This window comes from Muscardinus avellanarius (genome assembly GCF_963383645.1).
Source record: "Muscardinus avellanarius genome assembly, chromosome: 16".
Taxonomy (NCBI): domain Eukaryota; kingdom Metazoa; phylum Chordata; class Mammalia; order Rodentia; family Gliridae; genus Muscardinus; species Muscardinus avellanarius.
The window spans coordinates 36,641,679-36,663,086 of record NC_137802.1 but is presented as its reverse complement, the minus strand read 5'-3'; the positions used below and the strand labels follow the sequence as shown (position 1 = coordinate 36,663,086).

Below are 21,408 nucleotides of genomic sequence, written 5' to 3'. Positions count from 1 at the left end.
CAAACCTGCGCGATTCTCCTGTCTCTTAACTCCCAAGCGTGGAGATTACAAGCGTGATCCACCACGCCCGGCTAGTCTTTTTATTTTTGAAATAGGGTCTGAGTTGAGAAGTAGCTGAGGCTGCCCACAAACTGTGATCCTCTGTTCTCTGCCTCCTGAATGCAGACATTACAAACCTGCACCACCACGCCCAGCTTCTATTCAACATTTTCACTATACCCACCACCCACCATCACTACAACGACCAACAAAAATTGTCAGTGTTCCTGACTTCTCAGTATGACATATGAATGTTCCTTACCTTCCTCAGGGGCAGCAGTAGCTCCTTCAGGTAGTATAGGTTGTAACTCTCCAGTTTCAGAATTATTTTCCAAATCAGTCATATGCATTCCTTCCAGACGACCTCCTTTAATATTAGTCCTCAAGAAAAAAGAAAACAACTTCTTATTTTCATTTAACTAGTAAGTGACAGAATAATTTATATTTTTTTCTTATCCTGAAACTCTGACCACATCAAGTCAGTTATATTTATTAATGCTTAATATCAAACTTCAAATTTTACTTTTAAAAATTTCACAGCGAGAACTGGATGTGGTGGCACATGCTTGTAATCCCAGAATTCGGGAGATTGAGACCGGAAGATCACAGTTCGCAGAAGCCTCAGCTACTTAGTGAGACCCTGTTTCAAAAAAAACAATTAAAAAAAAAAATACGGCAGGGGGTGTAGCTCAGGAGGTCAAATGCCCTTGGGTTCCATCTCCAGACTCACACAAAAAAAATTTCACAGTGAGGCCGGGCAAGGTAGCGCACATTTGTAATCCTAGCATTTGGGAGGCTGAGAAAGGAGAATCCTGGTTCAAGGACAGCTTTAGCTACTTTGTGAGGACCTTTGCAACTCAGTGAGACCCTGTTTCAAAATAAAGAATACAATATTAAAGGACTAATATTAAAAGAGATCATCTGGAAGCCAGCCATGGTGGCGCACGCTTGTAATCCCAGTGCTTGGGAGGCTGAGACGGGAGAATTGCACAGGTTCGAAGCCAGCCTCAGTTACTTGGTGAGGCTCTCAGCACTTTAGTGAGACCCTGTTTCCAAATAAAATATAAAAAAGGTCTGGGAGCATAGCCCGGAGGTAGAAAAGCCCCTGGGTTTTACACACACACACACACACACACACACACACACACACACACACACACACACACGGCCGGGGTGTAGCTCAAGCGGTAGAATGCCCCCGGGTTTCATTTCCATTACCACATCACACACAAACACGCCATAGTGGCCGGGCATAGTGGCACAAGCTTATAATCCCAGGATTTGAGAGGCTGAGACCAGAGGAACTCGGTTCACAGACAGCCTCAGCTACTTACAGTGAGGCCCTTCACAAGTCTGTGAGGACATGTTTCAAAAATAAAAAAAGACTAAAATATAGGACTGGGCAGGCGCATGCTTCTAATCCCCGCGCTTGGGAGGCTGAGACAGGAGGATCGCGGAGGTTCAAAGCCAGCCTCAGCTACTTAGTGAGGCTCTCAGCAACTTAGTGAGACCCTGTTTCCAAATAAAATATTAAAAAAAAGGTCTGGGAGTATAGCCCAGAGGTAGAAAGCCTCTGGGTTCCACCCCCAGTACCACCAAAAAAAAAAAAAAAAAAAAAAAAACCAGGCGTGGTAGCACACGCTTGTAATCCCAGCATTAGGGAGGCTGAGACTAAAGGATCGCGGTTTGCGGACAGCCTCAGCTACTTAGCGAGGCCTTTCACACATCAGTGAGACCCTGTTTCAAAAATAAAAAGACTAAAAAATAGAGCTTGGGTGTAGCTCGAAATTACAATACCCCTGGGATCCACCCCCAATATTGCAAAAACAAAACAAAACAAAATTTAAAAACATATAAAAAAGCCAGGCATGGTGGCACACACCTGTAATCCTAGCACTTGGGAGGCTTAGGCAAGAGGATCCAACATTCAAGGACAGCCTCAGCAACACAGTGAGACTCTCAGTAATCTAGCAAGGACCTGTTTCAAAACAGAAAATAAGCTGAAGTGGTGGTACACGCTTGTGATCCCAGTACTTGGGAGGCTGAGACAGGAGGATCACAGGTTCTCAGCCAGCCTCAGCTACTTATGAGGCCCTCTGCAATGTAGTGAGACCCTATTTTAAAATAAAGAATAGCCAGGTATGGTGGCACGTGCCTGTAATCCCTGTGCTTGGGAGGCTGAGACAGGATAATCGCACAGGTTCGAAGCCAGCCTCAGTTACTTAGTGAGGCTCTCGGCAACTTAGTGAGACCCTGTTTCCAAATAAAATATAAAATAGGTCTGGGAGTATAGCCTGGAAGTAGAAAGCCCCTGGGCTCCAGCCCCAGTACCACCAATAAATAAATAAATAAATAAATAAATAAATAAATAAATAATAAAAAAGAGGGCTGGGGTATAGCTCAGAGGTAGAATGCCCCTGGGTTCCACCCACACTACCACCAAATAAATAAATAAATAAATAAATAAATAAATAAATAAATAAATAAAAGGGATAGGAGTACAAAATGTCCTTGGGTTCACTATGAAGCCCCCCAAATATACTCTTACACACACACATATACACACACAACACAGTATACATAAAAACTAAAAATAGCAAGAATATGTGTGGGCAGAAAGCCAGAACAATAAGCTGATGGGAAATAAAAATGAAAAAATTTTCATTTTTGAACCATTTAGTATTAATATTTAAACTTTTTGTCTATAATCCATTAAATCCGGCAGGGGAAAAAAAAGACACAAGCTAGAGAGCACCAATATGAATGAGGCCAACTAGGAGCTGGGCATGGTGGTGCATGCTTGTAATCCCAGCATTTGGAGGCTGATACAGGAGGATCAATCACAGTTTGAAGCCAGCCTCAGCTACTTAGTGAGGCCCTTTGCTACTCAGTGAGACCCTGTTTCAAAATAAAGAATAAAAAATAGGGCTGGGGGAGGGGAGTAGCCTATAGGTAGAATGCCCCTGAGTTCCATCTCCAGTACTGGGAAGAAAAAAAAAGATGTTGAGGCAGAAGGATCACAAGTTTAATGCCAACTTCTCAGCAACGTATCAAGAATCTGCCTTAAATACATAATAATAAAGGTCCTGGGCATGGTGGCACACATTTGTAATCCCAGCGTTTGGGAAGCTGAAACAGGAGGATCAAGGTTTGCGGACAGCCTCAGCTACTTAGTGAGGCCCTCTGCAACTCTGTGAGACCATTTCAAAATAAAGAATAAAAAATAGGGCTGGGGGTATAATTTTGAGGTAGAATGTCCTTGAGCTCAATTATCAGTACTGGGGGAAAAAGAAATGAAATAAAAAGTATAAAGGGCTGGGGATCTAACTCAGTAGAGGAGTACCCCTGGTTTCAAGTCCCAGTACAAAAAACTAAAGACCAAAAAAACCTATCACCAGGAATTTTAGATTTGGTATGAGCCGGACTTAAAACTATATGAAATTAAGTAAACCTAAGGGATATTAGTCTCTCTCTAAATTTAATTAAAAGTTCTTTTTGCTGGACGTGGCTTGTAATCCCCACACTTGGGAGGCAGAGACAGCAGGATCACGTAGGTTCAAACCTAGCCATGCTGGCTTAAGAGACCCTGTTTCCAAAAATAAAAAAAGTATAAAATAGGTCTGGGATTGTAGCCCGGAGGTAGAAGGGTTTCCAGGAACCCCAGTACCACCACCACCAAAAAAAAAAAGTTCTTTTCAAAGTCCACCAAGGTAAACCCACTCCACTGTTTAAATTTAGAAATATATTTAGTATCTATAAAATAGATCAGTAAATGGATAGTTATTGCTCATCTCACACATCTCCAGACAATGTATTCTATGATCATTCTTTTAAATGGCTGGAAGTTTAATTGATATGGCTGGGATTTAGTTTATCTCTGTCCTGGGAAAGATAAACTTATCAACTACCATTTATCTTTTAGGGAAATTGCAAGCATTAGTTCTGAGGGTATTTTCGTAAGACAGAAACAGACAGAAACAGGGTTAGCAAAAAGCAGGAAAGGAGTATAAAACAAGATGGCTAGAAGTGTTCTGTACCAAAAATACATGTGGCACGCTATACAGCTCAGCACGAATGTCTCTGAAAGGTATGAAATAGATAAAAAATTAAATAAAATAAATGAACACTGCCACAAATGCACATGCACACACACAAACACACACATTGTATATACATCTCTGTTATCCTAACTTATTTAACCTGAACTTCTTTAACCTGAACTTCTGGTTCTATCTTATATGAAAAAATAGTAATATGGAGTGGGCGTGATGGCGCTTGCTTTTTTTTTTTTGGGTGGTACTGGGGTTCCTGGAAGCCCTTCTACCTCCGGGATACACTCCCAGACCTATTTTTTAACTTTCTTATTTGGAAACAGGGTCTCTTAAGCCAGTGCGGCTGGCTCCGAAACAGCGCGATCCTCCTGTCTCCACCTCCCAAGCACGGGGATTACAAGCGTGCGCCACCACACCCAGCTGGCGCTTGCTTTTAATCCCAGCATTCCAGAGGCAGAGATCAGAGGATCATGGTTCATGGGCAGCCTCAGGTACTTAGTGAGGCCTTCCACAATTTAGTGAGACCCTGTTTCAAAATAAAGAATAAAAAATAGGGTAGGAGGTGTAGCTTGGAGGTCAAATGCCCCTGGGTTCCATCCCTGGAACCGCAAAAAAATAAATAAATAAAAAATAATAATATGGTGTCTGAGTTTAAAAGTTACATTCTAGTGCAATAAATGAACTTTGTGTGCACTAAAAATTAACAAAGTAGAAATTAATTCTGTTCATTAAGATGTAGGCTTAAAGCTGAAAACAACAAAAGAACTTAATTTACCCCATGGTGACCATTTTCCTTCTTTTCTCAACAGCAGGCAAGCCATTGAAAACTGCAACCACAAGAGCATCTGAATCCAAGGCCTTACACTGCCGATCTTCAGTTTTTGGTAAAATATCACCAATGATGCCATGTGTCAAGGCTCGGGGAGAACTATGCCTGCTCCCAGACTGGGAGCTACCTGGGGAGCCTTCAGAAAAAAGAAAAAGAAAAAACACAAAAATAATATTTAAAAAGAGGCCCATAAGCATGAAAGCTGTCTCTTAAACAATCTCACTACCTATACATTTTAAAATAAAAAAAATTTAAAACAATCTGAAAATATGTCCCAGTCTTTTTGGTGCCAAGTACTTAAAATTAAAACATCCTCAGTACAGAATCTAAAGAGTACATTCTTTTAACCATCTGTTCTATTTTGAGATCAAGAAACTTCAAAGAGAACTTCAGGATTTTTGGTACCTTTCAAAGGTCTAAAGCTACATCATAACATAAATTTCTAATAACCGACATCTACCCATCAATCTATATTCTCAACTCCCCAACTTTACCTTCAGACAACACCTGACAATCCCCCTTTGAATGGCTGTTCTCCACAGAGTCCACTGCTCTTCTCAGGGACAGACTACCTGCAATGCTGGACCGAGCTGGCTTGGGTGAGTTAGTCTTCTTATTTGTGGCTGGAAAGACATTTAGGAACATTTCTGAATATGACTAACACAAATTTCACTGTGTACTCAGAGAAAGGTTTCTTTTTATCATGAACAAAAGCTTTTGTCTACACTGTCCAAAATTAAAGCATTCTACAGTCCATACCAGCTTATTTGAGGATGGAACTCATGGGCAGTCTACCTCTGAGCTACAGCCCTAGACCTATTTCTTATTCTTTATTTTGAAACAGAGTCTCACTAAGTTGCCTAGGGCCTCACAAAGTAGCTAAGGCTGGCCATGAACTGTGATCCTCTTGTCTCAATCTCCCAAGTACTAGGATTACAGGCATGCACCACCATGCCCAGCTTTGTAGAGCAGAATCTTAACTTAGAAAATTAATTATGACCTCCTAAGTTATATATATTTCGTATGTGTGGCAGGGGAACCAGAGATTAAACCCAAGAACTTCTACCCCTCAGCTACACCTCCAACTTTATTTTTTAGCTTTTATTTTTTAAAACTTATTTAGCTGAGCGTGGTGGCGCATGCTTTAATCCCCGCACTTGGGAGGCTGAGACAGGAGGATCGCACAGTTTGGAAGCCAGCCTCAGCTACTGAGTGAGGCTCTGAGCAACTTAGTGAGACCATGTTTCCAAATAAAATATAAAATAGGTCTGGGAATACAGCCCAGAGGTAGAAATGCCCCTAGATTCAACCCCCAGTACCACACACACACAAAAAAAATTTATTCATTTAGGCCGGGCGTGGTGACGCACACTTGTAATCTCTGTGCTTGGGAGGCTGAGATAGGAGGATTGCTAAGGTTTGAAGCCAGCCTCATCTGGCTTAAGAAACCCTGTTTCCAAATTAAAAAAAAAAAAAAAAAATATATATATATATATATATATATAATGATATTGGAGATGGAAACCAGAGGTCTTCAATCTCTGGGCTACACTCCCACACCTAGTGATATCTTATTTGAAAACAGGGCCTCTCACTAAATTGCTGAGAGCCTCACCAAGTAGCTGAGGCTGGCTTTGAACTAGGGCAATTCTGTCTCAGCCTCTGAAGTAGGAGGTAATAAGCATGTGACACCATGCCTGGCTTTTGTTTTTATTTTTGAAACAGAGTCTCACTAAGTTGCCAAGGCAAGCCTCAAATCTGTGATCCTCCTGTCTCAGCCTCACAAGTACTGGGATTAGAGGTGTGCACCACTGTGCCTGGAAAAATTGTATAAATGTAATTAAACTAAATATGAACAAAAATATAACCACCTTAAATACTGGTAAATTATTAAGCTATTAATGAATTAAAAAGAAAAATCAGACCGGGCATGGTGGCACACACTTATAATCCCCGCGCTTGAGAGGCCAAGATAGGAGGATCTCGCAGGTTCGAAGCCAGCCACAACTACTTAATGAGGCTCTCAGCAACTTAGTGAGACCCTGTTTCCAAATAAAATATAAAATAGGTCTGGGAGTATAGCCCGGAGTTAGAAAAACCCCTTGGTTCCACCCCGAGTACCACCACCACACACACACACACAAAAATCAGAAAGGAAAAGTAAGGCATGCTAGTAATCCCAGCCAGGGCAAGAGATAGCAAATTTCAATGGCTGCCTTGGAAAAATAGCAAGCAGTCATCCCTGTAGGGGTGCTGATAGGCTATGAGTAAGTACAACTGTTATAATTCCTGAATATACCACAAATTTTATATAAGATGACCCAACTCCTGTTATTACCGCCTTCTAGGCCCTTCTCCCCAACAGTCATCACTACAATGTAAGCTCCAGACGTTCATAATATAGAGAATCAATTTTCGATAGGGAAAAGGGCGGCACATTATTTGATGTCTTAGTTCATTGCAAGAGAGAAGTTTACATAAAACAACTGGTCATCTATAATAATACGCCGAGGAGCCGAGTGTGGTGGTGCACACTTGTAAACCCAGTACCCGGGAGGCCGAGGAAAATCACAGGTTTGCAGCCAGCCTCAGTTACTTATGAGGCCTTCTGTTACTTAGTGAGACCCTGTTTCAAAATAAAGAATAAAGCTGGGCGTGGTGGCGCACGCTTGTAATCCCTACACTTGGGAGGCTGAGACAGGGGGATCGCACAGGTTCGAAGTCAGCCTCAGCTACTTAGTGAGGCTCTCAGCAACTTAGTGAGACCCTGTTTCCAAAATAAAATATAAATGGGTCTGGGAGTATAGCCCGGAGGTAGAAAGCCTCTGGGTTCCACCCCCAGTACCATAAAAAATAAACAAATAAATAAAAAATAAAGAACAGGGCTGTGAGCTCAGAGATAGAATGCCCCTGGGCTCCATCCCCATTGTAACAGCAAAAAACCGATAGATGACACTAGCAGGAAAGTTTTATTTTTTTCTTTTTTCGGTACTGAGATGGAACCCTGGGGCATTATACTCCGAGCTGCAACCCCCAACCCCAGCCCTATTTTTTTTTTTTTTGGTGGTACTGGGGATGGAACCCAGGGGCCTTCTACCTCCGAGCCACACTCCCAGACCTATTTTATATTTTATTTGGAAACAAGGTCTCTTAAGCCAGCTGAGGCTTGCTTCAACAAACCCGTGCGATCCTCCTGTCTTAGCCTCCCAAGCGCGGGGATTACAAGCCTGCGCCACCACGCCCGGCTTTATTCTTTATTTTGAAACAGGGTCTCACTAGGTTGCAAAGGGCCTCACTGAATAGCTGAGGCTGTCCCAAACAGCGACCCTCCCTTCTCAGCCTCCTGAATGCTGGAATAACAAGTGTGCGCACCACACCCAGCGAGGAAAGTTTTTACTTACAGTTTCGTATGTAACAACTGGCAAGTGACGACTTTGCCAGGAGCTCCATTCCCAAATCCTGCAATCTTCCAGAATTTTCAGTTCCACATGCAGCCAGGGTTGCCTGGTCAGCAGAAAAAAGGTTTGCTTGCATGTCTCCAGAAGCAGCACTGCTGCTTTTGATTTCTGAAAGTGTATTCTTTACATCAGTTTTCATGCATCGAACTTCAGCCATTTGAGTTTTGAGTCTTTTTAGCATCTTTAAGTCAGAAGGCACTCGCCACATTGCCTGCTGCTTCCTTTGATCTTTATCTTTTCGAGAATATGAAGCTTCAGAGAAAAAGTGACAAGTCATGTTAATATAAATTTGAACACTTGTGATGTCATTTCATACCATAAATATATACAAACCTGATGTGTAAAATAAGCTAAGGTGCCAGGCGTAGCGGTGCACACTTACAATGCCAGCATTTGGAAGGATGAGAATGAAGGATCTCGGTTCACATACAGCCTCAGCTACTTAGTGAGTGAGGCCTTCTGTAACTCAGTGAGACTGTTTCAAAATAAAGAATAAAAATGGACTGAGGGTGTAGCTCAGAGGTAGAATGCCCCTGAATTCTGTCCCCAGTACTGACTGGAAAAAAAAAAAAAAAGAAAGCTAAGGTGCTTTAGATAGTATCAACAAAAACAACAAAAGAGTATGCACTGGCCATGCATAGTAGCACACACCTGTAATACCAGTACTTGGGAGGCTGAGACAAAGGATTTCAAGTGCTCAGGCAGCCTCAGCTACTTAGTGAGACCCTCCACAACTAAGTAAGGCCCTGTTTTAAAATAAAGAATAAAAAATAGGGCTGGCGGTATACCTTGGAGGTAGAATGGCCCTTGGGTTCAACCCCCAGTACTGCCAAAAAAAAGTATGCATTAATTTCATTAATAATAATAGAGACACAATGGCCAGGCGTGGTGGCGCACGCTTGTAATCCCCACGCTTGGGAGGCGGAGACAGGAGGATCGCGCTGGCTTAAGAGACCCTGTTTCCAAAAATAAAATAGGTCTGGGAGTGTAGCCCGGAGGTAGAAGGGCTCCCAGGAACCCCAGTACCACCCCCCAAAAGAAAATAAGAGACACAAGTGTCTTAACATGATTCATACCATCAATGTTGAAGTGTGAGTCACATTACAATCCATTCAATTCTAATTTACATACCTAATTCTAAAAGTTTAAAGGCTGCTTTGTGCTTTCTCCTTTATACTTCTCCACTGTTCTCAAATTTCCTACTCAGCAATTCTCATGTCTTCATAAATAAGTGAAAAAAAACTAGAAACACTTTGTCAGATCTGCTACACATATTACACACACACACACACACACACACACACACACACACACACGTGTGTGTTCCACTGGAAGTTGAACCCAAGGGTGCTCTACCACTGAGCTACATTTTAGCCACTTGTTTTTTTCTTTATTTGTATTGGGGGTTGAATGCAGGAGGATTCAACTACTAAGCTACATCCCCAGCACTATTTTTTATTTTTATTTTGAAACAGGGTCTCACTAGTTTGAAGAAAATCTCACTAAGTTGCTGAGGCTGTCTGTGAACCTGTGTTTCTCCTGTCTCAGCTTCCCAAGCATTAGGATTATAGGCCTACACCACCAGGCCTGGCCCTTTATTTTTTCATTCCTGTGTGATCCTGGGGATTGAACCCAGGAATTATAGGCTCACATGCCTATAATTCTAATAGCTGGGAGGCTGAGACAGGAGGATTGCAGGTCTGGTGACAGTGTAAGTAATAAGACTCTCATCAACCTAATGAGACCCTGTTTCAAAATAAAAATAAAATAGGGCTAGGGGTATAGCTCAAAGGTAGAACACGACTGAGTTCAATCCCTAGTGCCACCAAAATAAATAAATAAATAAAATTTATTTACTTACTAATTTGTACTGAGGATTGAACCCAGGGTGTTAGTACAAATTCTAACTCTAAGCTACATCCCTAACCCTATTTTATTGTTTAATTTTGAAACACCCCATCCATCCATCCATCCATCCATCCATCCATCCATTTATATGATACTGAGGATTAAACCCAGGGGCATTGTGCCTCCAAGCTACACCCCAAATTCTTAATTTTTTTTTTTTTTAATTTTCAATCAGGATCTCACTAAGTTGCAGAGAGCCTAAATTGCTGAGGCTGGCCACAAATCTACGATCCTCCTGTTTCAGCCTCCCAAGTATTAGGATTACAGGTGTCTGCCACAATGCTTGACTAACACTCCTTTCAAAAAGTTCACTCATGAGCCAGGTATGGTGGTGCACACTTGTAAACCCATTACTTAGGAGGCTGAGATAGGAGGGTTGCAGGTTTGAAGCCAGCCTCGACAACTTATCAAAGCCCTCCACAACAAAGACCCTGATTCCAAATAAGAAATAAAATTGGAAGCCGGGTGTGGTGGCACGTGCTTATAATCCCAGCATTTGGGAGGTTGAGACAGGAGGATCGCAGTTTGAGAACAGCCTCAGCTACTTAATGAAGCCCTTTGCAACTCTGTGATTTGCAACCTATTTCAAAATAAAGAATAAAAAATAAGGCTGGGGGTAAAACTCAGAGATAGAATGCCCTGGGTTTCATCCTCAGTAAGAGGGAAAAAAAAAAAAAAATTGGGCTGGTGAGGTAGAATGCCTCTGGGTTCAATCTCCAGTGTCTGTCTGTCTGTCTGTCTGTCTGTCTGTCTCTCTCTCTCTCTCTCTCTCTCTCTCTCTCTCTCTCTCTCTCTCTCACACACACACACACACGAACAAACAAAAAAACTGTTCACTCATGGCTTTCAAGAATTACAGCTCTCGAAAGCTTCTCCTTTACACTTTAGTGTCTGTCAATGCTTCCACCTCTCTAGTCACCTAAGCTCCTTCAGTCCTCTTTACCACACTCCAATTAGCTGCCAAGCCCTATAAATACTAAAGTGACAAACTTTCAAATAGTACCACTGCAGCTGGGTATGGTGGCGCAAACTATAATCTCAGTACTTGGGAGGCTGAAACAGAAGGATTACAGGTTTGACAATAGCCTTAGCAAATAATAAGACTCTATCAACTTAGCAAGACCCTGTTTCAAAAGAGCTGGGGATCTAGCTTGGAGTTAGTATGCCTCTGGATTCAATCCCTAGTACCACATACTCACACATAAAAAATACTATTCCCATATTATAAGTAAAATCTTTATAAAACACTGCCTTGATTGGTGTGTTCCCTAGAAGTTGAGTAGAAGTGTTTTTTGGTGCTGAGAATCAGACTCATGGTCTCTACATGCTAGGCACATACTCTACCATTGAGCTACACCCTATACCTCTAGATTTATTTACTTACTTACTTTGTAGTACTCTGTGGTACTAGAGATTAAACCTAAGGGTACTCTACCCTCCAACCCCTCACCCTCATTTAATTTTGACACAGGGTCTTGCTAAATTATCAAATCTTCAATATCCTGTTTTACCCTCTCAAGTACTAAGATGACAGGCATGTGCCACCATGCCCAGCACAAATAGAACTTTTTGGTTTTTTTGGTACTAGGGATTGAATCCAGGAGCTTCTACCTCTGAGCTACACTCCCAGCCCTAATTTTATCTTTTATTTTGAAATAGGGTCTAGCTGGGCATGGTGGCACATGCCTGTAATCCTAGTATTTGTGAGGCTGAGACAGGGTGATAATAGGTTCGAGATTAGCCTCTAAAAGTTAGTAAAAGCAGGGTTGGGGATGTAGCTCAAAGATAGAATGTCCTTGGGTTCAATCCCCAGTACCACAAAAGGAAGAAAAAAAAGGAAGGAAGGAAGGAAGACAAACAATTATCTCAATAAGTTATAAGTTACTAAAAGACTTCCCAAGTTGCTCAGGCTGGCCCTGATCTTGCAAATCTGTAAACCTGCGATCCTCATGTCTCAGCCTCCCAAGTACTGAGATTACAGGTGTGTGTAACCATGCTTAGTCTCCCAGTGCTTTTATTTTTGTGTCTGTTTATTTATGTGGGTCTGGGGATGGAACCCAGGGGCATTCGACCTCCGAACTACACCCCCTGCCCTATTTTTTATTCTTTATTTTGAAACAGGGTCTCACTAAGTTGCAGAGGGCCTCACTAAGTAGCTGAGGCTGGCCGTGAACACCAATCCTCCGGTCTCAGCCTCCAAATGCTGGAATTACAAGCGTGCACCAACACACCTGGCTCCCAGTGCTTTTAATTTCTTATTTTGAAACAGAGTCTCATTCAGTTGCTGAGGCTTAGCCTCAAACTTATTTTTCCCACTACGGTCATGGAATTGCTGAGATTACAGGTGAACACCAACATACCCACTCAAATCTCTATCTTATTAAATTTCTCATTAACAAATAATCTTTGCACATAAAACATTGCTGGCAACTGCCATACATTTTTAATCTAATGAACATTAGAGCATGATTTAAAAATTTTCCCTATTTCAATTTAGACAGTTCCTTTAAAATTAGGCCAAAAAACTCTTAGTCCATTCACAAAAAGGACAACTGCATTTCATATGACTCAAACTATCAATTAGGCACAATAGAGATGGCAAATCCTTAAAAACCTTCTTTTTTTTGGTAATGGAGTTTGAGTCCAGAAGCATTCTATCTCTGAGTCCTAGGCCCCCGTCCATTTTTTTTTTTTTTTTAAACAGTACTGGGGATTGAATTCAGAGGAATTCTACCTCCAAGCTACACCTCCAGCCCTATTTTATTCTTTATTTTTAAACAAGTCTCATTAAGTTGCTGAGGCTAGCCACAAACCTGCAATTTTCCTGACTCAAACTCCCATGTACTGGAATCACTAGCACATGCCACCACACCTGGCAATCCCACCCCTTTAAAATTTTTTTTAAAATCTGAAACAGGGTCTCACTAAATTGCTGAGGATTGTCTCAAACCTGTGATCCTCCAACCTCAGCCTCCCAAATACTGGGATTATAGGCATGTACAACCATACCCAGCTTCTTAAAGTCATTCTTTTTTTTTTTTTTTTGGTGGTACTGGGATTCCTGGAAGCCCTTCTACCTCTGGGCTACACTCCCAGACCTATTTTTACATTTTTTAAATTTGGAAACAGGGTCTCCTAAGCCAGCGCACGTGGCTGGCTTCGAACCTGCGCGATCCTCCTGTCTCTGCCTCCCAAGCGCGGGGATTACAAGCGTGCGCCACCACGCCCAGCTTAAAGTCATTTTAATTACCTTTTGCTAATAACAAAAATAATCTGATTGATAAATGTCATTATTATTGCATGCAATGAAAACCTATTTGTGACAGAAATTCACTATATTCTAACACTAAGATAAAATTCTTGAGTGAAAACTCAACAATTCTCTCTAAAGAACAGAAAGAGAAATTACTATTATTATTTTACCTGTGGGCTGCAAAAGTGAAGCAGGTGGGCGAGGCTGCAAACCCCACAAATTATCCATACTGCTCCGGTCCTTAAGGTCCAACAAATGTATTAATATTAAAGGATCAATATCTAATAAACTACTGGTAGCAGCAGAGCATAAATGTGCTCTTCTTGACATTCTGCTATTGGCACCCACATAACAATGGCTACTACCTACAAAAGAAACAAGTGTTGAAAATATACATATTTGAACAAATTTAAATACATGCAAAATAAAAATGGTCAATATTTGAATAGTTGCCTATAGATTTCTCAGTTCATATTCATGATGAGAATCACAAAGAAACCAGCCTGCCAGAGAGATTTGTACTAGCACAGTAATTGAGCAGTGGCCTTATTAGTACCCAGAATTCAAGGCCACTGATATTCCAGAGGCTAAAAACAAAAGGACATTATATGTATACGATTAGGGGAACAAGGGTCATGGGCAAAATAAAGGAGATGATGTCCCATAGTCTCCTATGTCCCATGATCCAAAGGTCTTAGAAGAAAGGAGATGAATTCCCATGGCATAACAGATTTCAAAGAACTAGACACCAAAATAAGAATCTCTTCCAAGTCTCTGGACAGCAAAATGTACAGGACATGACTATTTACCAGGGTCATTCTACTTCTGAACTATACCACAAACCATATTCTATTTTGTGTGTGTAGTGCTGGGGATTGAACCAAAGGGCATTCTACCTCCAAGCTATACCCTCAGCCCTATTTTTTATTCTTTATTTTCAAACAGCATCTCATTGAGTTGTGAAGGGCCTCACTAAGTAGCTTAGGCTGGCTGTGAACCTGTGATTCTCATGCCTCAGCCTCCTAAGTACTGGGATTACAAGTGTGTACCACCACATCCGGCGCCTGTTTTTTTATTTTGAAACAGGGTCTCACTAAGTTGCAGAGGGCCTAATTAAGTTGCTGAGGATAGCTGCAAACGTGTGATCCTCTTGTCCCAGCCCCCCAGGTACTATGATTATAAGAGTACACCACCACATCCAGCTGAGGTCTTCTTTTGAAACAAAAAATTAAAAGGTAGATCAGAGATAGAATGCCCTGGGTGTAACCCCCAGAACCACCCCCCCCAAAAAAAAGCTACATGCAGCCAAATCTTAAGTAGATAATATAAAACAATCAGGTTCTAACTACATATAAATATTTTAGACAGATTCAGCAGGAAATAACTTGGGGAAAATGTTGCATCATTTGGAAGCTTTAGGTCCATCAGTTTTATACTTTTTATCTTTTTCTTTTTTGTGGTCATGGGATTGAACACAGAAGTCATATAATATGCATGTTTGACAAGTGCCTGTAAATAAATTTCCCTAGAGCATATCATAAAATTAAACTGTTCATAACTGCATCCTCAACACCTACGACACAGCATCTAAATTTTATTAGAATATTTTAAATGATCAAACATATGCTCTGTAAGAACAAGGACATCTTTTCTTTCAATAATTTATTTCCAGATAGTAAAGGAATACCCAGTTCAAGTCAAGGGAAAGATAAAGAATAGAGACAGAACTTGGAATCCAGAAACTGTGATACATGCCTGTGCAATCCTAGCTACTCCAGAAGCCAAAGCTAGAGGATTGCCAACTTTGAGACCTTGGCAAATTCGTGAAACCCTGTCTCAAAAAATAAAAAAGGCCAGGCGTGGTGGTGCACGCTTGTAATCCCCACACTTGGGAGGCGGAGACAGGAGGATCGTGCAGGTTCGAAGCCAGCCGTGCTGGCTTAAAAGACTCTGTTTACAAATAAAAATATATAAAAAACAGGTCTGGGAGTGTAGCCCGGAGGTAGAAGGGCTTCCAGGAACCCCAGTACCACCACAAAATAATAAATAAATAAATAAATAAATAAAAATACAAATAAAAAAGGCCAGGGATGTAGCTCAATGTTAGAGTACCCTGGGTTCGATCCCCAGTACCTACCTGCACATGCGTGTCTGTTTCCCCCCACATACACACATGCGTACACACTCAGATTCACACTAGAATTTAAGTGTGAATGACACCACCCAGGAATCTTTAAGAAGAGGGAATAGTGCAGGTCTTAAGTTGGGAGCAGAAATGTTAAAAGACTCTTTAGTAACACAACTATGCAAAAGAATAAATGAGGGGAGAAAGAAAGAAAGGAGCAGGGAAAGACCAATGTTCATACAAAGGAAAACATGGGAGCTACGGTTTGAATGATCCTAACAAAACTCAATTTGAAGCCAGGCGTGGTGGCGCATGCCTGTAATCCCAGCACTTGGGAGGCTGAGACAGGAGGATGGCACAGGTTTGAAGCCAGCCTCAACTACTTAGTGAGGCTCTCAGCAACTTAGTGAGACCCTGTTTCTGAATAAAGTATAAAATAGGTCTGGGAGTGTAGCCTGGAGGTAGAAAAGCCCCTGAATTCCACCCCCAGTACCACCAAAAAAAAAACCCCAAAACAAAAAACTCTGGTTGAAATTTGATTCTCTATCTTGAGAATTGCTGAGACTTTGAGAGAGAATTAGGCCAGGCATGGTGGTGGGTGCCTGTAATAGTAGGAATTGGTAGGCTGAGATAAGAGAATTGCATATTGCCTCAGCAATTTAGCAAGCCCTCAGCAACTTATTTATAAAATATATATAAGACTAGAGTGTAGCTTGGAGGCAGAACATGGGTTCCAAACCAAGCACCATTAAATAAATAAGAGATAATTAGGTCATGGGGGCTTCATGCTCATGAATGTGTTAAGCAAAAGAACACAAACTTATTTGGCTTACTTTCTCTTTTCAGAAAAAAAAATTATTCAGTGCTCCACTGGAAACTTACCTTCTTTAAGTGAATAAACAGAAATTTGCGGTGACAAACTTATATTCTTTTTACATCTATATTTCATTCCAGCATATCCCCTGGGAGACCAAGGTATCAAAGTACTTTGGGAACTTATGGATTAATATCTTTCTTCAGAGACTGGGTTAGGCCTCTTAAGACTGGATTAACCAGGCATGGTGGTGCACAACTGTACTCCCGGTACTTGGGAACCTGAGATAAGACGATCAAAAGTTCAAGGACAGCCTAAGCAACTTGGAGAGTCTCTCAGCAACCTAGCGAGACCCCATTTCTTTTTTTCTTTTTTTTGGTGGTACTGGGGTTCCTGGAAGCCCTTCTACCTCCAGGCTACACTCCCAGACCTATTTTATACTTTTTATTTGGAAATAGGGTCTGGCTTCGAACCTGCACGATCCTCCTGTCTCCACCTCCCAAGTGCTGGGATTACAAGGGTGCGCCACCATGCCTGTCACAAGACCCCATTTCAAACCACAAAATAAAAAGAGCTACGGTTGTATCTTAGAGGTAAAAGGCCCATGGGTGCCATTCTCAGTAACACACACAAACACACACACACACACACACACACACACACACACACACACACACACACACAAATGTGGATGTAAAGGCCATGCTGATGAAGCCTCAGAGAGAAATTAGTAATGTCTTAATAGACACTGGAGAAAAGGCCATTCTTATTATGAAATAGCCAAGGGCTTGTCTGAATTCTGTCCACGACATAGAGCTTTATGAAAGCTTTTTGTTGTGTGTGTGTGTGTGGTACTGGGGATGGAACCCACGTGTATTCAACCTCCAAACCTCCACCCCTATTTTTTTTGTGTGTGTGTGGTACTGGGGATGGGACCCAGGGGCATTCTACCTCTGAGGTACACCCCCAGCTTTATTTACTTATATATTTTTTTTTGCCATACTGGTAACCCAGGGGCATTCTACCGCCAAGCTACACCCTCAGCCCAATTTTTAATTCTTTATTTTGAAACAGGGTCTCACTGAGTTGAAAAGGGGCTAAGTAGCTGAGGCTATCCACAAACCACAATCCTCCAGTCTCAGCCTCCCAAATGCGGGGATTACAAGTGTGCACCACCACACCTAGCTCTCTTTTTATTCTTTATTTTGAAACAGGGTCTCATTAAGCAGCTGAGGCTGGCCGGGAACCCATGATCCTCCTGTTTCAGCCTCCCAAGTACTAGGATTACAAGCATGCACCACCATGTCTAGCTTTATGAAAGAGTTTAAGAGTGATGAACTAGGGTATCTAAAGAAGAAAATTTCTAATCAAACTATAGAAGGAGCTGTGTGGGTAGTTTTAATGATATACAGCAAGATTCAGGAGCAAAGGCATGATCTAAAGCTAGGATTTATAATTAAAATAGAAGCAAAGTATAATGATTTAGAAAATGAACAGCCTGCCCTCCTAAAGAGTGAAAAAGGAAGCCAGGTGTAGTGCACAATTGTAATCCCAGTACCTGGAAGGCTGAGAAAGGAGGATCACAGGTTCATGGTCAGCTTCAACTACTTAGTAAGGCCCTCCACAATTTAGTGAGACCCTGTTTCAAAACAAAAAATAAAAAATAGCGCCAGGTGTGGTGGCGCACGCTTGTAATCCCTGCACTTGGGAGGTGGAGACAGGAAGCGCAGGTTCGAAGCCAGCCATGCTGGCTTAAGAGACCCTGTTTCCAAATAAAAAGTATATATTAAAAAAAAATATAGCTCTGGGAGTGTAATCCAGAGGTAGAAGGGTTTCCAGGAACCCCAGTACCACCAAAATAAATAAATAAACAATAAAAAGTAGGGCTGGGAGTGTAGCTCAGAGGTACTGAAGAAAAAAAGAAGAAAAATAAAGTGAAAAATAAAAGGTATTCAAGAGATAATACCCAGAGCATAGTTAGCACTTGCTAGAGAAATTAACTTGGGTAATTGGTATCCAGGTGTAAATCATCAAGACAATGGAACAAAAGGCACTCATATCACTGGCCCAGAGGCCTGAGAGGACAGAAAGGTTTCAGAAAGTGGGCATTCTCCATGGCTCACTGCTTGGGTCAGCTGAGGACTCTCCTTCCTGTACCCTGCGGAAGTGTTCAGTTGTCCAAGCAGTGGCTCAAATGGGCCTAGGTGTAATGCATGCTGTGTTCTAGGGACAAATAGTAAGCTTTGGTAGTGTAAGAAAGAAAAACAATCTTTCCTATAGAAGTTACAAGATCACACAGAAACTGCAAGGCTTCCATTTTGTAACTGTGGCTTAGGTACCCGTCTTGTACACGTCTCTGTTTCTCTCTAGGATGTACTGGTTTCATGTTTCTTCTTTTGTAAAACCTGGAAAACCAGCCAACTAGGTTAGACTGTACAGTCTTGCTACAGCCAATAGGGAACAGGGCACTGGCCTATGCATTAGTGGGATAAAAGAATGAGCGGACTGCCTGCTCAGTGTGCTTGCACTCTTCTATACAGAAGAAAACTGCCTTATCAAGTGACTTTTGGTTTAGTGAGTTTTTTTTAAATTTGAGGCTTCCTTAAAATCTGTTTCTAACAGTGGCAACCACACCCTCAAGGTGTTAAATTTGTAGGTGCACAGAATACAAGAGCTCTGAAGGTATGCCCTGGAGGTTAGATACACACCTGCCACAGAGGTAGAATCATTAGTCTATTTCCATAGTGCGCCTATGAGAGCTACAGAAACAGGACTAATGCTGTTTTGGATCCAGAATGGTAGAGCCACAGCAAGCAGTGTGCAACCTGGGTAGTCACTTGGATCTAGCCCAGCAAAGCCACGGATAGTGTTTCCCAAGGCCTTGGGGCCTATCTCTTGCCCCAGTGTGTCCATGAGGCAGCTTATGGGAAATAGGATTCTTTTTGAGCTTTAAAGCTTTTTGTTTGACTGGCTCGGTTTGGGACTTGCTCTGAGTTGGTTACTCCTTTCTTTTGGCCTATTTCTGTTTTGTGGGATAGGAAATGTTTAGCCTATACCTTTCTCACCATTCCATACTGATACTGGAAATAGATCATTTGTTTCGGTTTTATAGGCTCCCAGCTGGAAAGAATCTGCCTTGAGTTTTACATGAGACTCAACTTTTCAGTCGATGTTGGAATGAGTTATGACTTTGGGATTACTATGATAAAATGAATGTATTTTGTACATGAAAAAGACATGAGCCGGGCGTGGTGGCGCACGCTTGTAATCCCCGCGCTTGGGAGGCAGAGACAGGAGGATCGCGCTAGTTTGAAGCCAGCCACGCACGCTGGCTTAGGAGACCCTGTTTCCTAATAAAAATATAAAAAATAGGTCTGGGAGTGTAGCCCAGAGGTAAAGGCTTCCAGGAACCCCAGTACCACCACCCCCCCCCAAAAAAAAAAAAAAAACCACGAGTTTTGGGATCCAGATTAGAATGCTATGTTTTGAATATCCCCCAAAAAACCTTCATTTTGAAAACTTACTTATGGTACTTGAAGGTGAAACCTTTGGGAGATAATGAAGATTAAATGAGGCCATAAGGGTTACCCTAATCCAAAGAAAATGTAGCTTTATAAAGAGAGGAGGTAAAGCCAGCGTGGTGGTGCACACTTATAATCCTCCCAGTATTTGGGATGCTGAGACAAGAGGACTGTGGTTCGCGGACAGCCTCAGCTACTGAGTGAGGCCCTTTGCAACTCTGTGAGACCCTGTTTCAAAATAAAGAATAAAAAATTGAGCTGGGGTATAGCTCAGAGGTAGAATTCCCCTAGGCTCCATCCAAGTACCAAAAAAAAAAAAAAAAAAAAAGAAAGAAAAAAAGAAGAGAAGGTTAAACCTCAACTAGGACATTCTATCTCAACCTGATACTCTATGCAGATGCCCATCATGAACTTCCTATTCCTTAAAACTGTGAGCCCAATATACATATATTCTTGTGTGTGTGTGTGTGTGGTGGGGGGGGTACTGGGGGTTGAACCCAGGGGTATTCTACCTCTGAGCGACACCCTCAGCTCCTATTTTATTTTTATTTTGAAACAGGGTCTCATTATATTGGTAAGTGTCTCACTGCTGAAGCTGTCCTTGAATATGTGATCCTCCTGTTCCAGTCCCCAAAGTACTGAGATTACAGGCATGCACTATCACACCCAGCTTGTTTTTGTTTTTCATGGTACTGGGGATTTCACCCAGGGGCATTCTACCTCTAATCAACACCATTAGCCCTGTTTTTGTTTGTTTGTTTGTTTGTTTTTTTGTTTGAATTTTGAAACAAAGTCTAAGTTGCTGAGGCCTTTGCTAAGTTGCTAGGGGTGGCCTCAAGCCTGAAATCCACCTGTCTCAGCCTCCCAAGTACTGGGAATACAGGCACATGCCACCACACTAAGCATCTAAATATCCTTTGGCAGCTGAGCGTGGTGGCGCACACTTGTAATCCCAGCATTTGGGAGGCTGAGACAGAAGGATTGCAGTCTGCAGACAGCCTCAGCTACTTAGTGAGGTCCTTTGCAACTCAGTGAGGCCCTGCTTCAAAATAAAGAGTAAAAAATAAGCCAGGCGTGGTGGCACGCACTTGTAATCCCAGCGTTTGAGAGGCTGAGACAAGATGATGGCAAAGGTTCAAAGCCAGCCTCAGCTACTGAGTGAGGCTCTCAACAACTTCGTGAGACCCTGTTTCCAAATAAAGTATAAAATATGCCTGGGACTATAGCCCAGAGGTAGAAAAGGCCCTGGGTTCCACACCCAATACCACACACAAAAAAAAAGAGTAAAAAAATAGGGCTGAGGGTATAGCTCAAAGGTAGAATGCCACTGGGTTCCATCTCAAGTACCACAATAAATAAATAAATAAATAAAATCCTTTTTAAGTCCAAAACCCAATAATTCCATTCAG

At 41.8% G+C, this 21,408-nt stretch overlaps 1 protein-coding gene across 5 annotated transcripts in view; it reads right to left on the bottom strand.

Moving 5' to 3' along the window:
• The window catches only part of TRIM37 (tripartite motif containing 37), a gene marked incomplete at both ends in the record, with an annotated part of 115,456 nt that overhangs the window by 15,084 nt on the left and 78,964 nt on the right, over positions 1 to 21,408 (bottom strand). For 4 of the 5 annotated variants that reach the window (XM_080712505.1, XM_080712508.1, XM_080712506.1 and 1 more), the window contains 5 exons: positions 302 to 420; positions 4,867 to 5,056; positions 5,415 to 5,543; positions 8,322 to 8,630; positions 13,710 to 13,904. In XM_080712505.1, coding sequence (XP_080568631.1) covers positions 302 to 420; positions 4,867 to 5,056; positions 5,415 to 5,543; positions 8,322 to 8,630; positions 13,710 to 13,904 — 942 coding nt within the window. The remainder of the gene's footprint in view (positions 1 to 301; positions 421 to 4,866; positions 5,057 to 5,414; positions 5,544 to 8,321; positions 8,631 to 13,709; positions 13,905 to 21,408) is intronic. The other variant, XM_080712509.1, reaches the window with a different exon arrangement.